The sequence below is a fragment of the Cyanistes caeruleus genome, chromosome 4 (assembly GCF_971803275.1).
Source record: "Cyanistes caeruleus chromosome 4, bCyaCae1.hap1.1, whole genome shotgun sequence".
NCBI lineage: Eukaryota > Metazoa > Chordata > Aves > Passeriformes > Paridae > Cyanistes > Cyanistes caeruleus.
In genome coordinates this window covers 52874146-52896455 of record NC_141704.1, presented here as the reverse complement: position 1 = coordinate 52896455, position 22310 = coordinate 52874146, and the positions used below count along the sequence as shown (strand labels likewise).

The 22310-nt window shown below is 35.3% G+C and overlaps 1 protein-coding gene across 5 annotated transcripts in view; it reads right to left on the bottom strand.

Moving 5' to 3' along the window:
* ADAMTS20 (ADAM metallopeptidase with thrombospondin type 1 motif 20) overlaps positions 1–22310 on the bottom strand; it is an 84443-nt gene that overhangs the window by 41881 nt on the left and 20252 nt on the right. For 4 of the 5 annotated variants that reach the window (XR_015285617.1, XR_015285618.1, XR_015285619.1 and 1 more), the window contains exons 5-15: positions 16076–16159; positions 15375–15499; positions 14524–14564; positions 14109–14214; positions 12846–12992; positions 12065–12206; positions 10668–10772; positions 4389–4534; positions 2798–2979; positions 2565–2701; positions 1334–1451 (exon numbers count right to left, since the gene is read on the bottom strand). Coding sequence is in view for 2 of the 5 variants with exons in the window: in XM_086884662.1 (XP_086740788.1) it covers positions 1334–1451; positions 2565–2701; positions 2798–2979; positions 4389–4534; positions 10668–10772; positions 12065–12206; positions 12846–12992; positions 14109–14214; positions 14524–14564; positions 15375–15499; positions 16076–16159 (1333 nt within the window). In the remaining 3 variants the exon portion in view is untranslated. The remainder of the gene's footprint in view (positions 1–1333; positions 1452–2564; positions 2702–2797; positions 2980–4388; positions 4535–10667; positions 10773–12064; positions 12207–12845; positions 12993–14108; positions 14215–14523; positions 14565–15374; positions 15500–16075; positions 16160–22310) is intronic. The other variant, XM_086884663.1, reaches the window with a different exon arrangement.

Sequence of the window (22310 nt, the reverse complement as noted above, 5' to 3'; positions counted from 1 at the left end):
CATGGACACAGGATTTTAGTGATCAGCTAAGTACAATTTCTTTGCATGGCTTTATTCCAATTTGAGCATACTCTAATAATCCCAAATGTTCAGCATACTGTGTATCGGTATCACTCAATATTATCTCTTATATGCCGTAATTCAAGAATCTGAACATAATTTAAAACATTCCACTAACTATGAAACCAAACAATAACTCAAGATTTTCCTCATCCCACATAGGGGATTTTCTCCCCCTCCAACTTCAATTTGAAACAAATAAGTCTGTGACAATGGAAAATCATTAAACAGGAGAGAGTGGCAGTCTTGACCATATTTACATAATGGCAGCTTCACATCATGGTCACTTGACTTGTGACAAATGTGTGTGTGACAAAATTCATGTGCTATCTATAAGCAATTTCTTAGGACAGACACAAAAAAAAAAGTATTTGTATAGGAAGGGTAGCTGTATAATTTTTTTGGTAATTTTCCACAGGTGTGTGCCTTCTGACAGGGGAAAAGAAAATCCAACAGGATACTTTGCATTCTTTCCTCCTCAGCAGCAATCCCTTTATTCTGTGAAGATCCTATTTGGCAGCTCTCCAGGTATCATTTTCACTTCACCTGTGGTCTCTTACAACCAGGGAAGTAGCATGAAGGAGGCTGTAGGCTGATACTAACCTGGAGACTTCTGTCCTCATGTTTTATGCTCTAACTACTTAACTGCACTGCTACACACAGAACTTCACATCACAGAAAAGACTACATATAGAAGAACTATCAGTAGCTCTATTAGAGAAGCTAAATCAAATAAATAAGAAATACCAGGGTTATTCAGAACTTTCTCATTCACTACCTGTCAATGAGGAGGAAAAACCATAAATATTGTTACCCCTGTCCTCTGGAAGGAAAAGGCTCACATTCACAGGCTGTATTTTTCACTCTAGGAGAAAAGGAACCTCATCAGCTGCTCACAACACAAACTTCTTGCTATCTCTTTAAATAAGCAAAATGAGACACTGGATTATGTCCTTCAGCTGCAAAGTTTCAGACCAGAGAATGCAAAGTACAAAAAAGGAAGCCTTCATCCTTTTGAAGTACTTTTACTCTCATGATTTCCTTTATTTTTGGCTTTGACCTTTGAGAAGATTGATCTTTTTTTCACTTGAATAGGTTAGCATGTCATAGTGTTTGCCTCTTGAGAGGGAATGTGACTGAATCAAAGATATCTTTTGTTGATAGAGGCCCTAAAGAACATACACTGAAATCCTGCTCCCTTAAATGTAAGGAATAATTTCTAAGCCATAGTGAAGTGTGCATTAAGATTAAAAAAAAGGCAAAACAAACATACCATAATGAGCGCTGTTGAAAGTACCTGCAAGTGTCTTACATGAAGAATTATCACCACCACAGATTCCACACTTGTCTCTCCTTGTCTTCGAATTCAAAACGTGATCACAGCCTGCTTGCTACAAAAAAATAATAAAAATAAAAAGGCCTTGTGTCACTCAGCCCAATGGAAAACAATGAAAATAAGTAATGTAAACTTCCCACTACCCCAAAATATTGTTGTTTACTGTATATATCTAGTCTTCCTTGGAAATTCATTAAAAAACATGAATGGGTTTGGATTCTGCAATGTAATGGCAAAACAGAATGGTGCAATCCCAATACACTCCATATGTCAAGAACTGCGTAAGAATACGTAAGAGTGCATAAAGATTTTGTATTAAAAAATCAACATAATTTATAAATTTCAATTTACATTTACATTAAAAGTCTTGTAAGTCTAAAAGCAGTAGTATATATATACATGGTCATCAATTCATTTAAAGTCTGTAATTACTGAAAAGAAGCAAAGAAATACACATAGACTGTGCTGGTTAAACTAACATATGCATGATTTTTGTTTGTGTATCTTTAATTTCAGGGGTGTTTTTAACTATGATAAACAGGACAACTCTCTGGCATCTCCTTTTTATTCAACCATATAAAAATAAGCTATATATTCTCCTCATTCTGTATTTGCTCACTTTCACTGCAATCAGCAAAATCTCAACAAGGCTTGACAAAAATCTTGAGTTGTTAAAATATAGCACCTTGCTTCTCCCAACACAATCTTGCAGCAATGCCATAGCTGCTATTAAGCAAAGAGTGCTGAATTGATTTAAGGGTCACTTCCCCCTGATTTTGCAGTAAAGTAATAATTACATAATCTCTCTACCCTTGGATTTTCTACTATTAATTTCTTCGGTAGCAGAAATACAATGTAATAATCACACAGCATGCTTCTTTCCTCCCTTTATGCTAATTTTGAATCAGTTTCTCACTGTTCACTTGAACAATATTAACTCTTTCACGTACAGGGCTCAATGAGGCAAGACTGTGTCTTCAGATTCAACTATATGTTCTTAACTTAATTGCTTCCATTTCCAGATCTTTAATTTGAAAGGTAGTAAAATTAACTTAACTGAACTCAGAACACTGTATTTGCAGTAATGTTTATTTGTATTAATATTTAATATCTACTTTACCACCTGTTAAAATTGATTTTAATAATTAATAAGTTTAGATTTAAATACCCTGCATAAGCCTTGAACACAAAGGTCATTGGTTTCTGCTCCACAGGGAGTACCATCAGCAACTCTGTCCTTCAGCTGATAGTAGGAAGTTGTTCCAGAAACTCGGCAAAAAAGTTTACAGCGATCTTTCATAGAAACTGGAAAGAAAATCCAAGAGGTTTCTTGTCTGTTTTAAAACTTTATTTAAAGTAGCATATTCATTGTGTTTATTGAAAAGATGTGTAATTACTTACTACCACTGTATTTTGGAAGCCAGCGAACAGCAGAGGTAAGACCATTGATATTAAAGTGTTTGCCATCAAATTCAGAGCACTGCTGCTCCCGAAAATCTTTTTTGCCTTTTGGACATGAATCAGTGTTACATGATCGAAATTTCATCCTGCGACCAACACAGTACTTTCCTCCATTTCTTGGCCTAAAAGAAAGGTAAATGTATAACACACTCATTTTCTAAAATTGCTGTTTTCCACAAAAAGCAGCCTCAGTCATTGATCAAAAGAGGAAAGACACACACAGCGGAAAGAGGTAAAACTCACACAGCATTCTGTCAGCTCTGTAACTAACTTACACACACGCTCAGCTTCTGCTGTGCATTGAATTATACCCAAAATAAACCCAACCCTTGTAAAACATTGTTGCTGAGGTGGTAATCTTGCTACAAATGTTTATTAATGCATTATTATTTTTACTTCTCTTACAGTTATAAATATTTTGCCTGGGTAAAACTGTTAATAATTTTAATGCTTTTATCAATTTAGCTGAGATTACAGTCATATTTTTATACAAGCAGCACCTCCCTCAGTAGTTTGAAATTATTATTTTACAGAATGACAAAGAAAGACAAATAGGAGCTGTCACAGTCTTTTCTGTAGACCTAATACTGGTTTCACTTTGGGGATCAAAAGAATAAAAAGGGAAAATTATGGAAAATACCCCATTTATTGTAAAGTCTAAAATACATTTTAACAGTTATAAACTCTGATACCACAAAATAGTTCCACATTAGTATGTTCTTGGGGAAGAAAAAAAGAATAAATCAACATCATATTGATACTATCAATCACTACAGACTGAAAGAGGCATTATCTAATGGCAATCTAGTCTACCAACTCTTACTCATCAGAGAAAATAAAATAACCTGGGCCATGAGATTGAAGTTCATTTATCCTACTAATAATATCATGCTCATATGACTTCCTAGAAAAACCCTAAAACTACTCAGCCACCAGCTGTGGTTCTGCTTCTGGACAAGGTAAAGGTGAAGTTCTCCTTGACTTCTATTACAGAGAACAAAACCACATAGAATTATTCAGTCAATGTAATTTTCTAGTTATAAAGGTAAGTTTTAAATGCCTCTGTTATAATCAGTGCTCTTTGTGGGTTTCTACTGGTGGCAATGTAGTGGAAAAGCCTTAAATCAAAGCGAGTGTTTCACTAAAGAGATTAGTAGGGAATACATATATTTATTTTTGCAGTTCTTACTGCAAAGAAAGCATCTTATGTTTAAAGAAACCTCAAGAGTTAAAGTAAACCTAGAAAAAAGACCCTGCCAAACTAAGTTTTTAGAAACATCTGCAAGAACGGATAATATTGTTGAAAGACATGAGTAATCCAAAATCCTCTGCATATTAGAGTCTGTAAACTTATCTCTTTCCAAACATGGCTGAAACACACATTTTTTATTGGTACTTCAAACTGATTTGCACAGACTACAATACCTCTATTTTATTTCAAGCCAATCCATAATTTCTTAATATCTTCCTTATGCAAATGTAAAATACATTAAAACATCATAAAAATGTTAAACACAATAAAAAAACATACTCTGGTCGATTACACAGTCTGGTGGTGCTCTTGATTCCACCTCCACAAGTTCTTGAACACGAACTGTAAGGTCCCCATGGCCCCCATTCTCCATCTACAGGACGCAGCTCCAGTTCTCTGCTCACACAAATTCCATGGCGGCAATGCTGCACAGTTGACAAACAAAATAAAATGTATAATTCAAGCAAAAGGTTACTGTATATTTTAGCCACAAAAAGAACAAAATTTAAGTGCTCACTACACTTATCTGGATCTGGATATTTTTAAAATGTTCAATTTCCTTTAAGGTAACTTACCCAGTAGTCGTGTTTTTAAAATTGCTATCTAGAATTCTTTGAGTGCTAGGAAATGTAACAGATACTGAATATTTATCTGTCTTGTCACTTTATCCAAATATCTCTAAATGATCTTGAATTCCTGATACATTTTCATGAATAAAGTTCAAAAATAGATTTACGACTGTCTTTTTTATGTACATAATATTTTAGTTTAATTTTGAATTTGTGCTGATACAAAAAATGAAAAGTTATAAGAAATCACCAAGAAAATCAAGGTGTTTTGAACATCTCAAAAGCTAACTGTTTAGTGGGATTCTTTGGAAAAAGCAAATAAGCATTTAAGACCATGATTATGTAAAACAAGATGATGCTATATATTCATTCTTGAACTCAGACTTTCACACCTATAACAAAAGGTGTAAAATATTTATTTGTATTTTATGATTTCTTTTTTACCAATAATCTAGCAAAGCTATTATGATAAAAATGGAATTAATATTTAAATGGAAAAAACCTAATAGTAAAGTAATAATAATAATTCTTAGAGCAAGATACTACATTGCAATGCCTATTCTGTTACTTTAGATTTTATTCTTGGTGAAGAACTACCTATTTCCACTAAAAATTACATAGAGGAGGAATTTTCAATTCATTTGGTGGTATTTGCATTATTGAGAAGTCAAACACTGCAAGACTGTTTTGTTGTGGTCACATCAGTTATGAGACTTCACCACACTGTAACTGCAAACTTCCACTATTTATAGAAAGTAATTATCTTTTTTTCCTCAGAAGCATCAATCTCTTGCTTCTAAATTACCTTAAACTACAGCTTCAAATTACCTTAAACTCTACAAGGATTTTGGTAAATAAAGTCTCTGGCACATAAAACAATTTAAGAACCTCTGATACACAAAAGATTAAATAATGAGACAAGTTTTAAACCTCCTTTTTTACAATTAATTTAAACATTACATAGGAGTTATTACAAATTTATTGTAGAAATTATCAAGAAACAAGCTTTACTGAACACACAAAATTGTCTACAGTCTTTCTGAATATAGCTGATTGGCACAAAACACAAATCTTATTCAGTGGTTTTATCACTGCCTAAAATAACTCTTAGATACTATTTTTCCTAATCAGTATATGCTTTTGTTATACTGATACTCATGCTCGCATGCTATCAACCATTTTATCTCCAATATAGGAATTAGTCACAGAATCAGATTCTCTTTTCAGGCTTCTGCCCAAGTTCCTAATCCAACTTGATGATAAAATTGCCTGCCTGCATAATTCCTTGTCACATCAACCCTTGCATATAGGCCATATCTTTTCACCTCTGAAAAAGAGCTTTTTCCAGGTGATTCTCAAACCCAAAACAAATGCCGAACAAAAGCTAGATCTTGGCATAGATCTGTGTAAACAATCCAGTTAATTGGCCAGATCATCACTTAACACTACAACTAATGCTTTAACTTAAAACCAAAAAGCCACCATTATTTCATTGCACATGAATTCTCACTCAAGGGCTTATTGAGAGTTTGTATTATTTTTTTTCAAGATGGCCTTTAGATACCTTTATATTCATGCCTTCTAATATCTAACATCTAATCCCTGGCAATCAAAGGCAGACTTTCTACATAGTCCATCCATAAGGTAAATGAGGAAAAAGAACTTGCATTTCCAGGAACTGTCCTCAGCATCTTAGGAAATAATTTTTTACACTACAGGCTGAAGAGTCTAAATCCTCCCTCACAAAATGAATACTGCATTCTAATATAACAGTGACCTAGAATTTATGTTCTTCTTCTGTCCAGAAAAAATATTTACAATAACTTGAAGGGGGATTTCAAGAAAAGATTTGTCAGACGCAATTTTATACCCACAACAGTACAATTTTGATCCATAAAAAATGCAAAGCATATGCTCACATCTGGGATTTTAATAGCTTATTCAACAAACTTGTCTCAGCTCTTATTCTGCTGCATTCCTACAGAAGCAACATGATGAAGTCACGGTAGAAAACTCCAGCACCAGACATGTTACAGATGTTCCTCTGTGTTCACTTGAATCGTTGCTTCACTGAGAATAGTATCATATACAGAGCTTTCACAAAATTAAATATAATTGCTAACAATTTTTTTCTACATTTTTTATCACAAATATAGCATATGCATCATGAAAAGTCAATATCACACATAATTCCAAACCTACAGATAGCAGCAAGTGGCAAGGCTGGTGTAGTCAAGATCAACAGCTGGTTTTCTGTCAAAAAACCTAGAAATGCTTCAAATTGGAATCAATAAACCTATGGATACCCAAATTTGTTTTTATTAATAATTTCCTTATAATAAGCACTTTGAGTCTTTCCTATGGATTAATCTATGATTTGATAAATTGATTTTGAGAGCTTCCAATTTATCTCTTACTGAACTTGCTAAATTTCCAGGAAAGAAACCTTGAAAGAAATTACTAACGCATTACTTGCTCAACTTTGACCGAATCAAGGAGTGGTAGATGCATGCAGAACAGGACTAGATCTCCTCTGAAATCAAGCACTTCCCACACAGCCCGCCAAGATGAGAAGTGGGACCCTAAGGTACATAAAAGGAGCTAAACCAGAGCAGTTAATAAAATGGGCATACAAGGCAGAAGAAATGGAGCTTGGGAAGACTGAAGGTGTTGCTATAGCATCTCAGGTCTCTATCTCTGTGGCAGGGATTCTCAGACAAGTCTGCATTTATCACTCAAATCACATTATCTACAAAACCCACACTGCTTGAATTTTTTCAATGTTTTCAATTTTTTTCTTGCAAAAAATCTGCATACTTTATTTCTCCCTTGAAAGTTCTAATTTTTCTGAAATTATAGGTCATGGAAAGATATTTCATAGAAATCCCAGTTTACAGAAAAAAATTATGGTTTGAGCCCACACTTCACTCTGTTCTTACAGTTCAAAAGATCTGCTGCTGCTTTCCAGATGGTGAACATATTCCCCTATCCCCAAATCTGATAAAACCCATCTGATTTTTTTTTGCTTTACTTACTTTACATACATATACACATAAAATGATTTGTTCTTTCAGATTCCATATCTTCATGTATTACATTCATGAGGTAGTCAAGCTATGCAACAATTTTTAACAGTAATCAATAATTGGGTACTACCTACAAGTGAAGAACAGCAAACATACTTTGGAATTAGATGGGTATTCATTTTACTGTTCAAAACAATTCTTTGTTGCTCTGCATCCCCATTCTCAGTTGTCCCTTTACCCCTGAGTTTTATGCCAAAAGGACTAGGATGAAATTTTAATTTACTCAGTAGCTATTCTGAGTATTTTAAGATGCTAGCTCAATATACATTACATATCTACAGTGAATAGAATTGATTAATAGAATTTGTCTCTAAAACACAAAAAGGCACGTGCTTTCTGATCCAGCTATTACTTATATTATTGAAATTCCTTCTTGCTGTTAAAGAGATTTTTCCAAACTTCAGTGACAGTTCATTTTTTTCAATGTTTAAGTAGCAAACTGCCACTATGTAGAACACTGAGATATCCCCAGGATATGTAAGAGTTTGGGTCAGAATCACATAGCTGCTTCCTACTTCTCCACTCCAATGCTCAAGGAATAATGAGAATATGGGCATGTTTCTATATTCCTCAGGAATCTAGGAAGACTCGGAGTGCAACCCTTTGGGGTGCCTCCAAAAAATAATAGTAAACCACTCACACTTTGTTGGGTATTTTTGCTGTTATTTTCATAGCAATACAGACTTTTTTTCTGAGAATGCCACTCCTTGAAGATAGGTAGTTTCAATAACTTTTCATCCTTGAAGGTGGAGTTTTTTTGACTCAGATATGCTTCACTAAATCCAACTGTTATGGCAGTCCACAGAGCAAGATCAATTAATACAACACATGACATTTGAAATCTGAGCTTAAAAAGTTGATACTAAAATAACAAATGCCTTAAAAGGATCTTTTCTGGATCTATTATAGCAATAATGTTGCAAATGCCAAATATAAATCAATTTAGCTTGCTGGAAAATATTAATTACAATTAATAGTCATTATGTCTTATGCCCATTAACATCAGCAGCAACTTGCAGTCTGAGCTTGAGAAGAGCTGTCCCTTAGTCAGGAACAGATGACAATTTGTCAGATTAATTAATTGCTGTTCTTTCTTACATCTTTCAGAGGTAATGACTGTAATTAGCTCTTTACTTCCTAGAGAAAAATGGTTCCACTGCACTAATTACATAAAATAGGTTTTTGTATTCTTATATAAAAGCAATCCTCTGATGCTGGCAAATTAGAGTCAATTTAACTGAAGATTATAAATGAAGTTTACATAAAAGATGAACTTCCTTTCTGATGACTGAGTGACTGATAAATGGGTTAAACATTGTAACACCAACGGCATGCATAGGATATAATCAAGCAAAGCTTCCACTACAGCCTTCAAGTAACTTTTCCTAATCTTGCAAGACAGAAAGAAGCCATTTGAGACAGTTTACTAACTACATTTGTTATCCATTAAGACACTATTTTGAAATTCCTCAGTAATATTGTCTAACCAAACAATCTTTTGAGATTAAAAGTTATTGGGGGAAGTTTAGAAATAATTGAGTGAAATGTAGCAGCCTATTATACAAAGAAATTAAAGTTTTTAATTATTTTTGAACATACAAAATAATTTAAAAACAAAATTAACATTGCTCCCACAGCCCCATAAGCTGCCAAAGCACAATACTATATAAAAGCAGCTCAACATAATAAACCGCCCACACTCAAGATAATGACTGTCATACCTGACTATGTAAAAAATCTCAGAAATATTTATTCTCACAATACCCTGGCAAGTAAGAAAACACTTCTGCTTTCTGGTGGTGAAGTGAGACCTGAAGAAGCCAAATACTAGACCAGTAAAGAACTTAAGCACCTAATTTCTGTTCACTTCCCAAACAACATACAAATCCAAAACTAAAAGCCTCAAATATTTACTGGAAACTGAATACAACTAATACCCACCATTACTTCTGTTTCTATCAAGGTTCTGTAAGTGCCTTGACTATATCTACTAATTAGATATTCATGACCCTTATGGCCAGCCCAAGAAAGGCTATATTGTCCAAGTTTACAGATCAGGATGGGCATTCAAAGACTTGCAAATGAGGAAGCAGTGAGTGGCACCCTTATCACCCAAAAACTCTTTACCAAATAAACCAATGTGCAGAATATAGGAAATGCAGTTTCCACCACTTCTTTTTAATCTGTCAAAGCATTCAATCCATACTTCAAGGAGCCAAGCAGTCTTACACATTGGGGTACAAATAAGAAAAGAGCTCCTATTAGCACTGAACAGACCCAAGTATCCTGAATTATGTTACAATAGGCAAGACAGAAAATGAACGCGAGCTACGTGTGCTTAAGGCACTTCCTGGAGTGGGTGAAGAGATACTGGTGCATGCTTTCACATCTTCTCTGAAACAGATACAATGCACATACAAATAATTACTGAGACCAGATACTAATTCAAAGACTACCTCTTTCCAAAAACGTATACACCTATACCTAAGTGACTTACACTTAATTTGTTCAATAAACAGCCTCAAGATGAACCAGGGGAAACACACTTTAGGGATGTCATACTTCAGATAATTCTACTTTGGACACTACCTATCAGGAAAAAACCAACTTATTATGCATGAGCTGAACATTTCAAGCAGAAGGAAAGATGTCAGCTTTCCCCTGACTTCTTTCACCTATTTTTAACCAGTATAGCATCTTCAAACTTACATAATTACTGAATAGACAAACTGTGGCGTTTTTAGGTTACAAGATTACAGAACTAAGAGAAACTGCAAGTAAAATCAGGTAAACAATTTTCACACAATCAGTATTCTATAGGCACAGTATTGCCACACAGCAATCACTGATCTTTCCTACCTACATCCAAAATTGCAAGTATTGAGAAACAAAACAAGGCTTACCATTCCTACACCACAAACTGTTCCATCAGCCAAAGGCATGTGCTGAGTACGACAACCCTTGTGAACACCTTCTGTGCTTGTGCACCATAAGCGTTTGCATTGTTTCTAAAAAGAAAACCAGATTAGTTTTGTTGCAGCTACAAGACCATTTCAGACATTAGTTGTGATTATTTTTATTTTCCACACACTGCACAGGCTTAGTGTTTTCTATTGTGCTACCGTTTTCCACAGATAAAACCCCACAAAACCAAAATAGATTTTGCTTAAGGCCAAGCAGGAATGTGGAATATCTGAAATTGATCCCATCAGATTACCAGATAACTTCTTTTTCTACTTCAGTAGAAAATTTTATTTAAAAATATGTAAGAGGTTGCGGTTAATACTACACAGCACAGTTTCCATATAATCCTCCAGAAAAAGACTCTAAGTCAATTTAACAGGAATTAAATGCACTGACTAGAAAATTAAGCCAAAAGCCTCATTTTCCAATAGTTAAAAGTCTCTTAACAGACAAATAACCTTTATGGATTACAAAATTTACAAAGCAGTCTTCAGTAACACCATCTTCAGGTGTTTGAAACCCCCTTTTCCTTTTCTTTAGTATTCTCATAAACCTTGTCTCCTCTCAAACAACACCTTACCTCACCAAAAAGCTCCACTTAATTCAGTCTGAATCTGAGCTTAAATGCTCTTCTTTAAACAGCTCCAGCAAGACATACAATACTGGTAGAGGAATTTTACAAGTTGGTCCAAAATCTAACTATATAAAATCCTGTCAGTAGTGAATAAGTCATAATGTATTGGTGCTTATATTGCAATGGCCATATCAAGTTTTCAAAATACAACCTAAGTCTCAGTACTACTCTGGTCAAGTTTTCTTTCCATATCTCAGTTTTGTATACAAAACATACACTCTGTCAGGCCTGAAAATATTTTTTGACTCTGACAAAGCAGAGGAGATACACATATGGAACAAACATTTAGAAAAAGTGTTTGAGATAGCTTATTTTTAAGATATGAGTTTCTAAAAGGTATTAAAAGAAGCAGAGATGTAAGACCTGCTAATATAAGATATGACCTATAATGAGAAAACATGTGCAGGAAGTGCTGAAATAAATCCCTTTCAGCTGTTGCAGGAAGCCTTAGTTTATGCAATTTTAGATATTTTAAAGGAATAATCACATTCACAGATATGGAAATCAAAATAAAATGCAACCTACTTTCTATTGCTATAGATTTCTCACACGTGAAGTTGCAATGCTGTCTACTGAGCTCTTCCACTTCAAGACAGTATATGCTGAAATATTACTTATTTCAGGATAAAATTATTCCCAAACCAGTAATTTTCAGTAATTTTTAGTATAGATTAAGCATGACTTTGTCTGGTTTTCACTCACCAGGTAAGGGCATACTTGTGAACCAATACCAAACGTAAGCTCACACTGCTTGTTGACATCATACATTGACCCAGGCAGCTGAGAGGAAAGATCATATGTTCCTCCACTAGGTTTGTCAAGGAGGCATTCACCATAACCAGTACTGTTGTAAAAAAGGAACAAAATGTGAATAAATCACTCAGTTCATTGTGAACCTTCTTGCTATTCACACAACATTTACACATGAATGTCTCAGTGATGTGTTTGCATGCCTACTTGCCTACATAATGACTTTAATTGAATTAATGAATAATGAAATGTACCAGGTCACTTGATTTTTATTTTTTGTATTTTGTATTTTGCATTTAGATCCACCAAACAAAATTAAGCATGTTTTTTTCTAGTTTTTTTTAAAAAGGAAAAAAAATTGTACTGCCTAAATTATACCCAACACTTAGTTTTAAAATAAAAACTTTATAAAATAAAGGGTACCTATTCTAACCTACTAAAATAATCCTAAAAGTGTTTTCAATAAACAATACCACTACATTAAAAAAAAAATCTTCTTAGCTTTGTATGTTCAGTGCAACTTTAAGGATGTCATAATTCACTGAAAATTTAAATACATGCATTTTTCTGGAGTACTGAGGCCCTGCAAGTGGTTAAACCAAGGAACAATGTAAAAACTATGTGTAAGCAATACCTTTAAAATACTTCTCAGAAATAAATTAAATTGGTAAAGGAAAAAACAAACAAACAAAAAAAACCCCACTCCAACCCACAGCATTATGTTGACACTCACTCAAGAAATTCAGTGATATATTTTTGACTGCATTTTGACCAGGTCCATGGACTAGTATGATAATTTAAAGTTGGAGCCATCACATGATACTGATGTTTAATTCCAGCTTCTTTACATTTAAAACTATCATCGTGAGGCACATTAAACCTAAAAAGCAAAACAGATAAACTCCAAAACAAATTCAGCAATAATTAACTGAAACTCTCTTTGCTGTAGGAGCAAATGCTTGAGTTCTGAGTTTGAAAATTACTTAAAATTTAATGGGACTCACTAAATACATCTATCTGACCTTTTGGCAATAGGTATCTTTAAAATGCCCTATAAAATTATCCCCTTATTCAAATGTTCCTAGTTATGTAGCGATGGATACTGATGGATGAAGAATTTTACAATTAACATAATCTTTTAGCTTACCAGAAAAAAATTCAGTGTTTTAGGAGTGTGCCACTTTAAAGGAACAACCCATCTCCTCAACTGAATAAACAAGTCATGGCTGGTCCATCCACAACATACAACCCCAATACTCACATCACAACTCTTAACACTCAGTAACAAAAACTACAGAGCACATCAGTTTCATACTTGATGCAACTAACATATCATCTTATTTTACTATCTCAGTTCAAGCACCAAGACAAATAGTGTGTGTAAGTGGACTTGCAGGCACATGAAAATGAACAAGGTAACTACTGAGCTCTGTAATGTTGTCGTTACCTACACTGAGTCATGCTCATGGTGCTAGAGTATAGCACCTTTCTGCCATCACTGATGAGGTATGCTTCATAAAATAAAATGCTGTCATCTCCTCTTATTTTTCAGTGTAAAGTATTTCTCTTTGTGTTACTCTACTGTATTCTGAAAGGATCAAACACAAGGAAGAATATTTCTGTGTTACATTAACAATTGTCTTTTCATAAAGGTAAATTCTTAACAGGGCTAGAATACACTTAGAGTTAACAGGACTATGTTGCACTACCTAAGGTATGTCCCAATGTCCCAACCAGCTCATATGACAAAAGGACAGAATTCATCTCTTTGGACAGTTTTTTCTAAAATTCAGGCTATCAACCAAGTTATAAAATTCACAATTTCTTTACCTGGCTTGATTCAAGGGACAAAATTAATGACTCTTCCAAAAGGACATATCAGACGGCACCCTCTTAGAAATGCAAAGCCCACTGCTGAAAATTGGTCATATTTATAAAGAAATAAAATAAAACATTTAAATAAAAAAAAATTACCTGCCAGGAAATAGGTACTTACACATGTCCAAGCTCATGTGCTATAGTAAAAGCAGCACTCAATCCGTTTTCTTCACTTACAGAACAACTGCGTAGTGGGTCACACATTGTACCTAGCTCTGCTAAACCTGCAAAATTGAATCCTTATATATAACCTTAAGAGAATGAATTTTCATGTTTTGCCATGCATTACAGTGAATGCTATGGCACTTAAGTCAAAAGTCATGCCTCAAGCAACAAATTTACACAAAATGAACAACCACCTGGCAGCAAAGTACATGCCAGGAGAGAATAGCAATAAGAAATGTGAAACCATTTTTTTTTGTCTGTGTAGCTTGAATTTTGTATCTATTTTCTGACTTATTGCTAACAGATTTTTCTCCTCAGACTGATATTCTCATATACAAAATCATACTGATGAAAAAAGAGTAACTCACCAAGAGTATCACACTTCTCTCTAGCTCTGCAGATATCTTCCCTTGAAAAAAAATATTTATTTCAAATCATTACAACATATAAGAGAATATTTTTAAAGTATTTCACTGTTATACTAGTTACAGCAATTGCAAATCTGATTCTCTTAATTAAAAACTTTCTGTTTTTAATGTTGCAGGCCATTCAAACAATTTGTATTCTATGAAAGAAGTAATTTAAATTCACCAGACTAAGCCCACAGTACTGCTTTTTATCTAGTGTGCAAAGATTAAAAAATTATTATGCTCTTTCTCTACAATGCAAGATAAAGTATGAAATGACGCTGAAAATCATGCAGATTGCAGTATACTTGAAACTTGAAAACTTTTCTAGTAAAAAAGAAGAGTGAAAAAGAGACTATTCCAATAGATGAATAACAGAACCCTCACTGAAGTGATCAGTGTACAGGAAGAAAACATACCAATATTTATATGCTTTTTATTTTAAGCTTTTGATAGTTCTGATTACATCAGGACTACCTGTCACTGCATCCTTCAGCTGACTCTATCCTGTACAACACTCCTCCCCTATCACATACACGTACTATAGCTAAAGATTTAATTTCCTTGCAACACTTTCAGGTCTGATCAATTTATATCATCTTCAATGGCAGCATCATCAGATGCTTATCTATCAACATAGCAATGTCAGACTAATTGCTCACATATTGATAATCAGTGTTTTGTAAGGGCAATATAGTGTTACTTATCCATGAACAATGTCAGTGGAATGCCTAAAATATTACATTATAAAAACAAAACTGAACCATTTGTCTCACCTAGCTGAGTAATTGTGGCTATTTTAGATACTGTACCTAGTGATGAGAACAGCAGTATCGTGATGAGAAGGGTGAGTATCATCCAAAGTGTTTTGTGCTTGCTGCCATACGCAAAAATTACGAAGAGTGGTAGCTGCATTAAAAGTGATAGCTGGTCCTTCCTAAGTAAGAAATGGCCAAGAACATCAAAGAAGGGCTTTAATATTAATGCACTTGCACTTACTGCATTGTCATTTGTGCTGCTAATCTGCAAAGTAATGACTTGAGCATGGTAAGAAAGTCAGCAGGACAACACATAAGAATTCCCTCTGCAGATTTGTTTGAAGAGTCAGATCTAAATTTAGCTGCAAGTCATCAGTCATAAGAACCCATTATTCTAAACAATGTATGTGAGCATTTACCATATGTTAAATAATAGAAAAATACAGTGACAATACATTTATGATAAATAAATATGAAATCCATTAATCCAAGCTTCCATATACTATCTGATTTACTTCAGTATAGGTCAACTGGACATGCTAATACAGAGAGAGGAAAACAGAGCCATTAAATACAGGCCCTGAATTTAACCTTGTATGTGACATACTGTTTCCTATTTTAAAACAAAATTACATAGTTTAAGAAAAAAATTTATATTTAAACTAAAAAATATTGAACTTTTTAATTACAATGCAAGTTCATGCATTTTGTTTCTTATATAAAAATGAAATCATTTAAGTATTTCTTTTTCTTACCTGTTCATTGTGAATTACTATTAATTTGACAATAACTATATTTATAAGATTCCCAATAGTTGCATCTTTATAGATTGCTGCAACCTGAAGAGAAAAAAAGATTAGAGTATTAAACTCACCTGGTAAACTATCCTTTTTAATGAAACAAACAAACAAAGATCCAAGCTACTCAAGGTATATCAGGCATTCAACTGTGCCTTACAGCCAAGGACATGGTGGCAAAAAAAAAAGAATTTCTCAGTTTTTTATACCCAAACAGCTTCAATACCATATTCATTTCCAAACAGACACCAAGATGAAATCCTAATGTAAAAAGTACACTTATAGAGTTTATTGATAAAATATCAAAGAAAGGAAAAAAGTAATGCTATTGTGACTGTGAGGCATAAGCTGTTTTATATGGATGATTTGTAGAATCAATACCTGAAATATTAGAGAGTTTTAAAAAGCAATTTTGAACAAGTGCATTTTCACCTTGCTTTTAATGGAAGCTGGACTCAGTTGTGAAATTACTGAAAATGCATGACACATACTATGGATGCTAGCTTTGGAGCAGGCTGCAGGCCCATGGCCTCTCAGTCCTGCCTGAGAAGCTAGCCTGGGAAATTCATAGGAGGATTTCAAAACAATCCTCAGAGACAGAAAACAACTGCCAGGTGCTGTTTGTCTATTCTCTTGTTTTCCTTGCAGGAGAGCGTCAGGGGGGTGTTGTGCCCCCTGACCAATGATGGTGATGTAGCACTTTACTAACCAATAAGAGTTTCTTTTCTGTACTTTCCACGTACCGGTCTATAAAACAGGCCTGAAGCAATAAACCAGAGAATTCTCGTGTTGTGACTCCTAGAGAGTCTATGTCATTCTTTATCGCCGTTCCCAATCAGAACGACAAACATACAAAGGTATTTTTCCTCATTCATAAAATTTGTATTGATATACCCAACAGTCACTTTCATACATCCTCTTGCAGACAGTAAAAACCATGAGTCGATTCCATACACCAAAGTGAACTACCTTCAAAGTTATTTTTCATAAAAGCAGAAAATGGTTTTACATTCCAAGTAACAGCTTCAGATATCTCATCTATGTGAATTTTGGCTTAAAGCAGCAGGTGAATGACAGCCTATTGTAAACAAGAGTTGCCACCAAACACAGAAGTACTGCCTTTCCTCCCTTCAAGCTTGTGCTAAGACTGCAAGGATACAAAAGTGATCAAGGAACTGATCCATCTGCAAAATTCTTATTTTTTAATTACATTATACTGGTCAATATGCTCTCATTTCTGGTGCAGTCTCCAACACAAGTGCTGACAGGTGGAAAGAGGAAGAAGAACAGACTTATTTCAGAAGTCTTCTGACTGACTCAAATCACTTGTTGAAACCACAGCCTTACAGTATATAAATTCTATTTACCTGAGATCAAGCTAAAACTTAGAACTGACAGAACATTAGCTCCCAGCTCATGCCCCACCTTTCTCTAAACTGGAGAGAACACAGTATGTAGCAGTGTCCTTCATTCCTTTGTTGACAAACAAGCTGAAATAGAGGATTCAATAAGAGTAGGGGAGGAGACAGAGCTTCAGAACACATGTGGAGAACACATTTCAGAGCAGTACAGCTATTGTTTGCTCCTTTCCATATGGATTACTTTCTTGGTCACTAACCAGCAAGTACCTGATTACTCTTAGGTGGGAATAAGAAACATCTCTCAAATACTCACTGAAGTGCTAAATCCACCAGGCATGGACAGCTCAGAAGCCTTTACAAAAGGTATCTGAACTGTTCAAGCACAATTTAAGCAGAACTTGAGTGGAATAAATATTTTTCTAATATCAAAATTACCACAATCAAGTTCATAATGTGTCCTTTGAGATCCACTTTGATAAACTTAGAAAGGATATTTCTGGATATTTATCCTCTCCACAGTCAAAGTATATTCCTGTAGGAACTGTAGGAACAATTATCACATCCATCTCAACTCATGTAACTAACAGAGAGCAAATTCCATCAATGGTCAGTTAAGAAAGAGAAGGGATGAACTGTTCTGTAGACATGACTATCTAGAGATACGTATTTAAACATATATTTTCATACAAGACAGGAAGAGCAGCTATTTAATTTCTTCATCCCTTTTCTATGGAAGGAGACAACATGTCTAATTTTCAGATGTATGAGGTTAAGGCAGATTAATTCCAGCCCAGCTCTTTCAAGTTTTATTTCTCTTCAGCAAAGAAGAAACAGAATATGGTTTCATATGGCACTCCAAAATCATGTCAGAGAGGAATCTGAAATTAGATCTGTGAGAATCTTTGGCATATTCAAAGGATGGGAAGGCACTTGTTCCAAGGATTGATTCTAATACCATTTAAACTGATACGAGAGGCACTTACAACTAAGAATTTGTTAAAGCATAAACAATTACATGCTTATAGCATTAACACAAACTTCTTTCACTTTCTTGTTGCACTTGGCCTTGTAGTCCTTTATGAGATTCACACAGGCTCACCCCTCAAGCCTCTCAAGGTCACCCTGGATGGCATCCCTTCCCTCAAGCAACTCAACTGAATTCAGCTCAGTGAAACTTGGTGTCATCTGAAAACTTGCTGAGGGTGCACACAATTACACTGTCAGTGACACTGATGAAGATATTAAGAAGTGTTGGTTCCAATATGGACCCTTGAATGACACCACTCATTACTGGTTTCTGTTTGGACATTGAGCCATTGATGATAACTCTTTGGACTGGCCATCCAGTCAATTCCTTATCCATCTAACAGTCCATGCAACAAATCCATATCTTTTCAACTTACTGGCCAGTTTTGGAACAGAAAGCTCTGAAACTCAGGAACCAGATGCATTTCATTGGCTGTCAAGTAAAGAACATGCAGGTCATCTGAGATAGTGACACAACCAACAAAAACTAATACATGAATTTTCCAGCACTCTAAGGCTATGTATATCAGGTAGAATTGGCAAAGGGATTGAGAACTGAATGGGAGAGTTAACTAGGTTTAGCTAACACCAAGTGATGCCTGAGTGCCTAAACTGTGACTTTCAACCTTCAGTGCCAAATTAATCTTAAGTTTCCCAAATGCCTCCTCTTCCACAGTAATTTCAGCTCCTGGGTGATTGGAATTATCCAGGAAAGGAGTTGAGGCTCAAACCTTATTGTAACTAAAACTTAGCAGTTCCTGTTCATGGTAGTAGTACTTGTATTGTAGTTGATGGAAGTTCCCCCATATACATCAATAGTTCCTTGAAAAACAATCTTTTACTGCTGTGCAAGTGCTTTCTGTCAAGGTTATCGTGCTAACAAAATCTAGAAACACAGAGAAGGCAAAGAAACCAACACAAAACAGAGTCAAGTGTCCTCCTTCCTGCCTGTTGACCCAACGTCCATTTAAAATATTTGAGCAAAAGTGTATCTTCAAAACACAGAAGTAGTTACTCATACCTCAGAGGAGATGCATTGGACTAAGTACGTGAGAGAAAAGTATCAAAGTATTGCATGCTTGAAGAGAATCTGTTACAGGACTTTCCACACTGTATCTATGCACCATCTGAATTATGTACTGGTTATCTCTCTGGAGAATAGCTGAGGCCTGAAATAATACGATATGGATACCAGAGGACAGCAGTTCCTGCCAAACTCTGAAACATACCTGTTTCCATTATGAGAGAAAGTAAGTTCGTGCTAAATGTAAAATAACACTGCTCTCATTAACCCTATGTTTGAGTTGAACTATGGATCCTTTGCCTCACGAACATTTTCATGATTTCCAAACATTTAGTTATTACCAATGCTTTCAAAAGATCAAAGAGCAAGACTGGATGCTGATAACAAGATGGCCTTACCAGCAAAGTTCAGTATACATTCTCAGCACGGTTGAACACAAGTGAAGAGAAAAATCCTGAAAATCGATAACCACAAATCAAACTTGAAGATTTACCTAAGGAACTAGGCAGACTAAAATAATCCACTGAGACTTGAGATGACATAATGATGCAGGGAACTATCAAAGATCTGGAATATAAGATTCTCTTTTTTAGTTAAAAAATATAAGAGGTAAGTACTCCCTGCTCCTGCATTCTAAGGATACCTCCCTTCAATCATCTCCTATTGGAAGCATTCATGAAAAAGGATGATGAAGCAGGATAGGAATTTAATAGAATACATCATTTCTTTACAATTTCCAGATCTGCTTGCTTTACAATGATCTAAATACAGGCTTCAAAGAAGTAGGAGGTAATAGCCAAGATAAAGCAAAATTAGTTTCAAGAGATTTTTCAAATTCTTAAAACCAGTCTCCGCACCAGAGTACAGCAACTTAGAATGGAAAAAAAATATATAAATGAAACTAGCTGTACTTTAGTGGAAGGATCACAGCTTTCATTTTCATGGAATTTTGAAAGATTAAGTCAAACAGCTGTGGCTGCCGGTTGACTGGAAGGAACTTGGTCACAAAGTTCAGTTTCTTTTGACAATCCTGTTGTAACTGTCCACTAAAGTGTGACTGTGAATAGTGCAAAATACCCTGTTCAGAAAAGGTGCTCATAATCAAGCAAGTACACCTAGAGGCTGGAAGGTAAGTCAATGATACATCCAAATCTAATTGGATATATCTTGTTCAGCTCTTTTTTTCCTTCCTCTTTTCCCTCTTAAACATTGTATCACATGACCTCTTTTTCTTTCCTCATTTGTTACACACAGCCATGGTACCAAGAAAATACAAATACTCATATCCCCTGAAAGAAACACAGTATCACTTCATAGTTTGTATGTCTTCTGCAGGCCCCAAAATCTCTTATGTATCACTGTAGTGCTGAAAGCATGTAAGATATTCAGGATCTGGGAGATTTCTCCTTCACTCTTTCCAGTGTCATACCGATTCTATGAGATATATGAGCAGTTACTGCTTCAGTGAAAGAGCCATGTTAGTTCTTTTGGTGCTACTGCTATTCTGTTCTATGTATATTTCTCTACAAAACTGGCTTCCACAAGTGGATCCTAATGGCAGCAAAGAGTTCTCATGAAAACACGCACAAGTATATCTACGCCTCAGACTTACCATTTTTTTCCCCCTGTAAGTTTTATGTCATCTACTGCTCTCTGACCCAAGTCCTGTTCATTCTACTATCCCCCAAGTTAACCAAGTAGAGGATCCACATGTCACCTAATGGAGTGCTTTAGTGGGGGCAAAAGGAAAGAATATAGCAATTTTAAAGGCTTAGCTGACTTTTGTGTTGTTGCGGCTAGGGTAGAACTAATTATCTTCACAGTAGCTGGTCTGGGGCTATGTTTTAGATTTATGCTAAACTCAGGGTTGATAATATAGAGATGTTTTTGTTATTGCTGAGCAGGGCTTACACAGAGCCAAGGCCTTTCCTGCTCTTTGAACTGCCTCTCTGGGGAGGAGACTGGGGGTGCCTGGGGGGTTTGCAGGAGACACAGCCAGGACAGGTGACCCAAACTGACCACAGGGAGATTCCAGACCGTGTGACATCATGCTCAGTGGATACAGTGTGGGGAAGGAGGAGGGAACATTTGGAGTGATGGGGTTTGTCTTCCCCAGTAACCATTACATGTGATGGAGACCTGCTCTTCTGGAGACCATAGGAAGCATTGAATTAATTAAACTGTCTTTATCTCAAGCCACAAGTTTCTAGCTTTTACCCTTCTGATTCTCTCCCTGATCCTGGTGGTGGGGGAGTGAGCAAGTGGTTGTGTGGGGCTTAATTGCCAGCTGAGAACACTCTATCATGAATGCCTGTGTTCTGTCCTACCTCTAACTTGTAACAGAGATGGGTGTAAAGATATCCCTTTAATATTGCAATAACTCAGAAGATAGTAACAGTCATGATCATCACCATCTACAGCTCTTCAATGAAAATATGTACCACAGTTAGATCATATTAAATCATGTACAGCACAATGTCAATGCATCCTATCTTTCAGAATCTAAAAGAAACTACCTTAATAATCATTTCACAAGACACAGCCATAGACAGGCTTCTCTAGCTGTTAGAAACCACTCAGAGAAACACATGAGTGTTGCTTGGCAGCAGGTCTCCTTATTCTCCTTGTTCCTATTTTTATTATATGAGATGAGACCCAGGCAGTTTAAAGCAAGTCATTTGTCATAACTGAACAGTACCAAGACTTCACCTTAGGAAGGCCCCTTGAATGATTACTACTGAAGGGAAAGTCATACAGACAAGTCTAATCGTTGAATATCTAA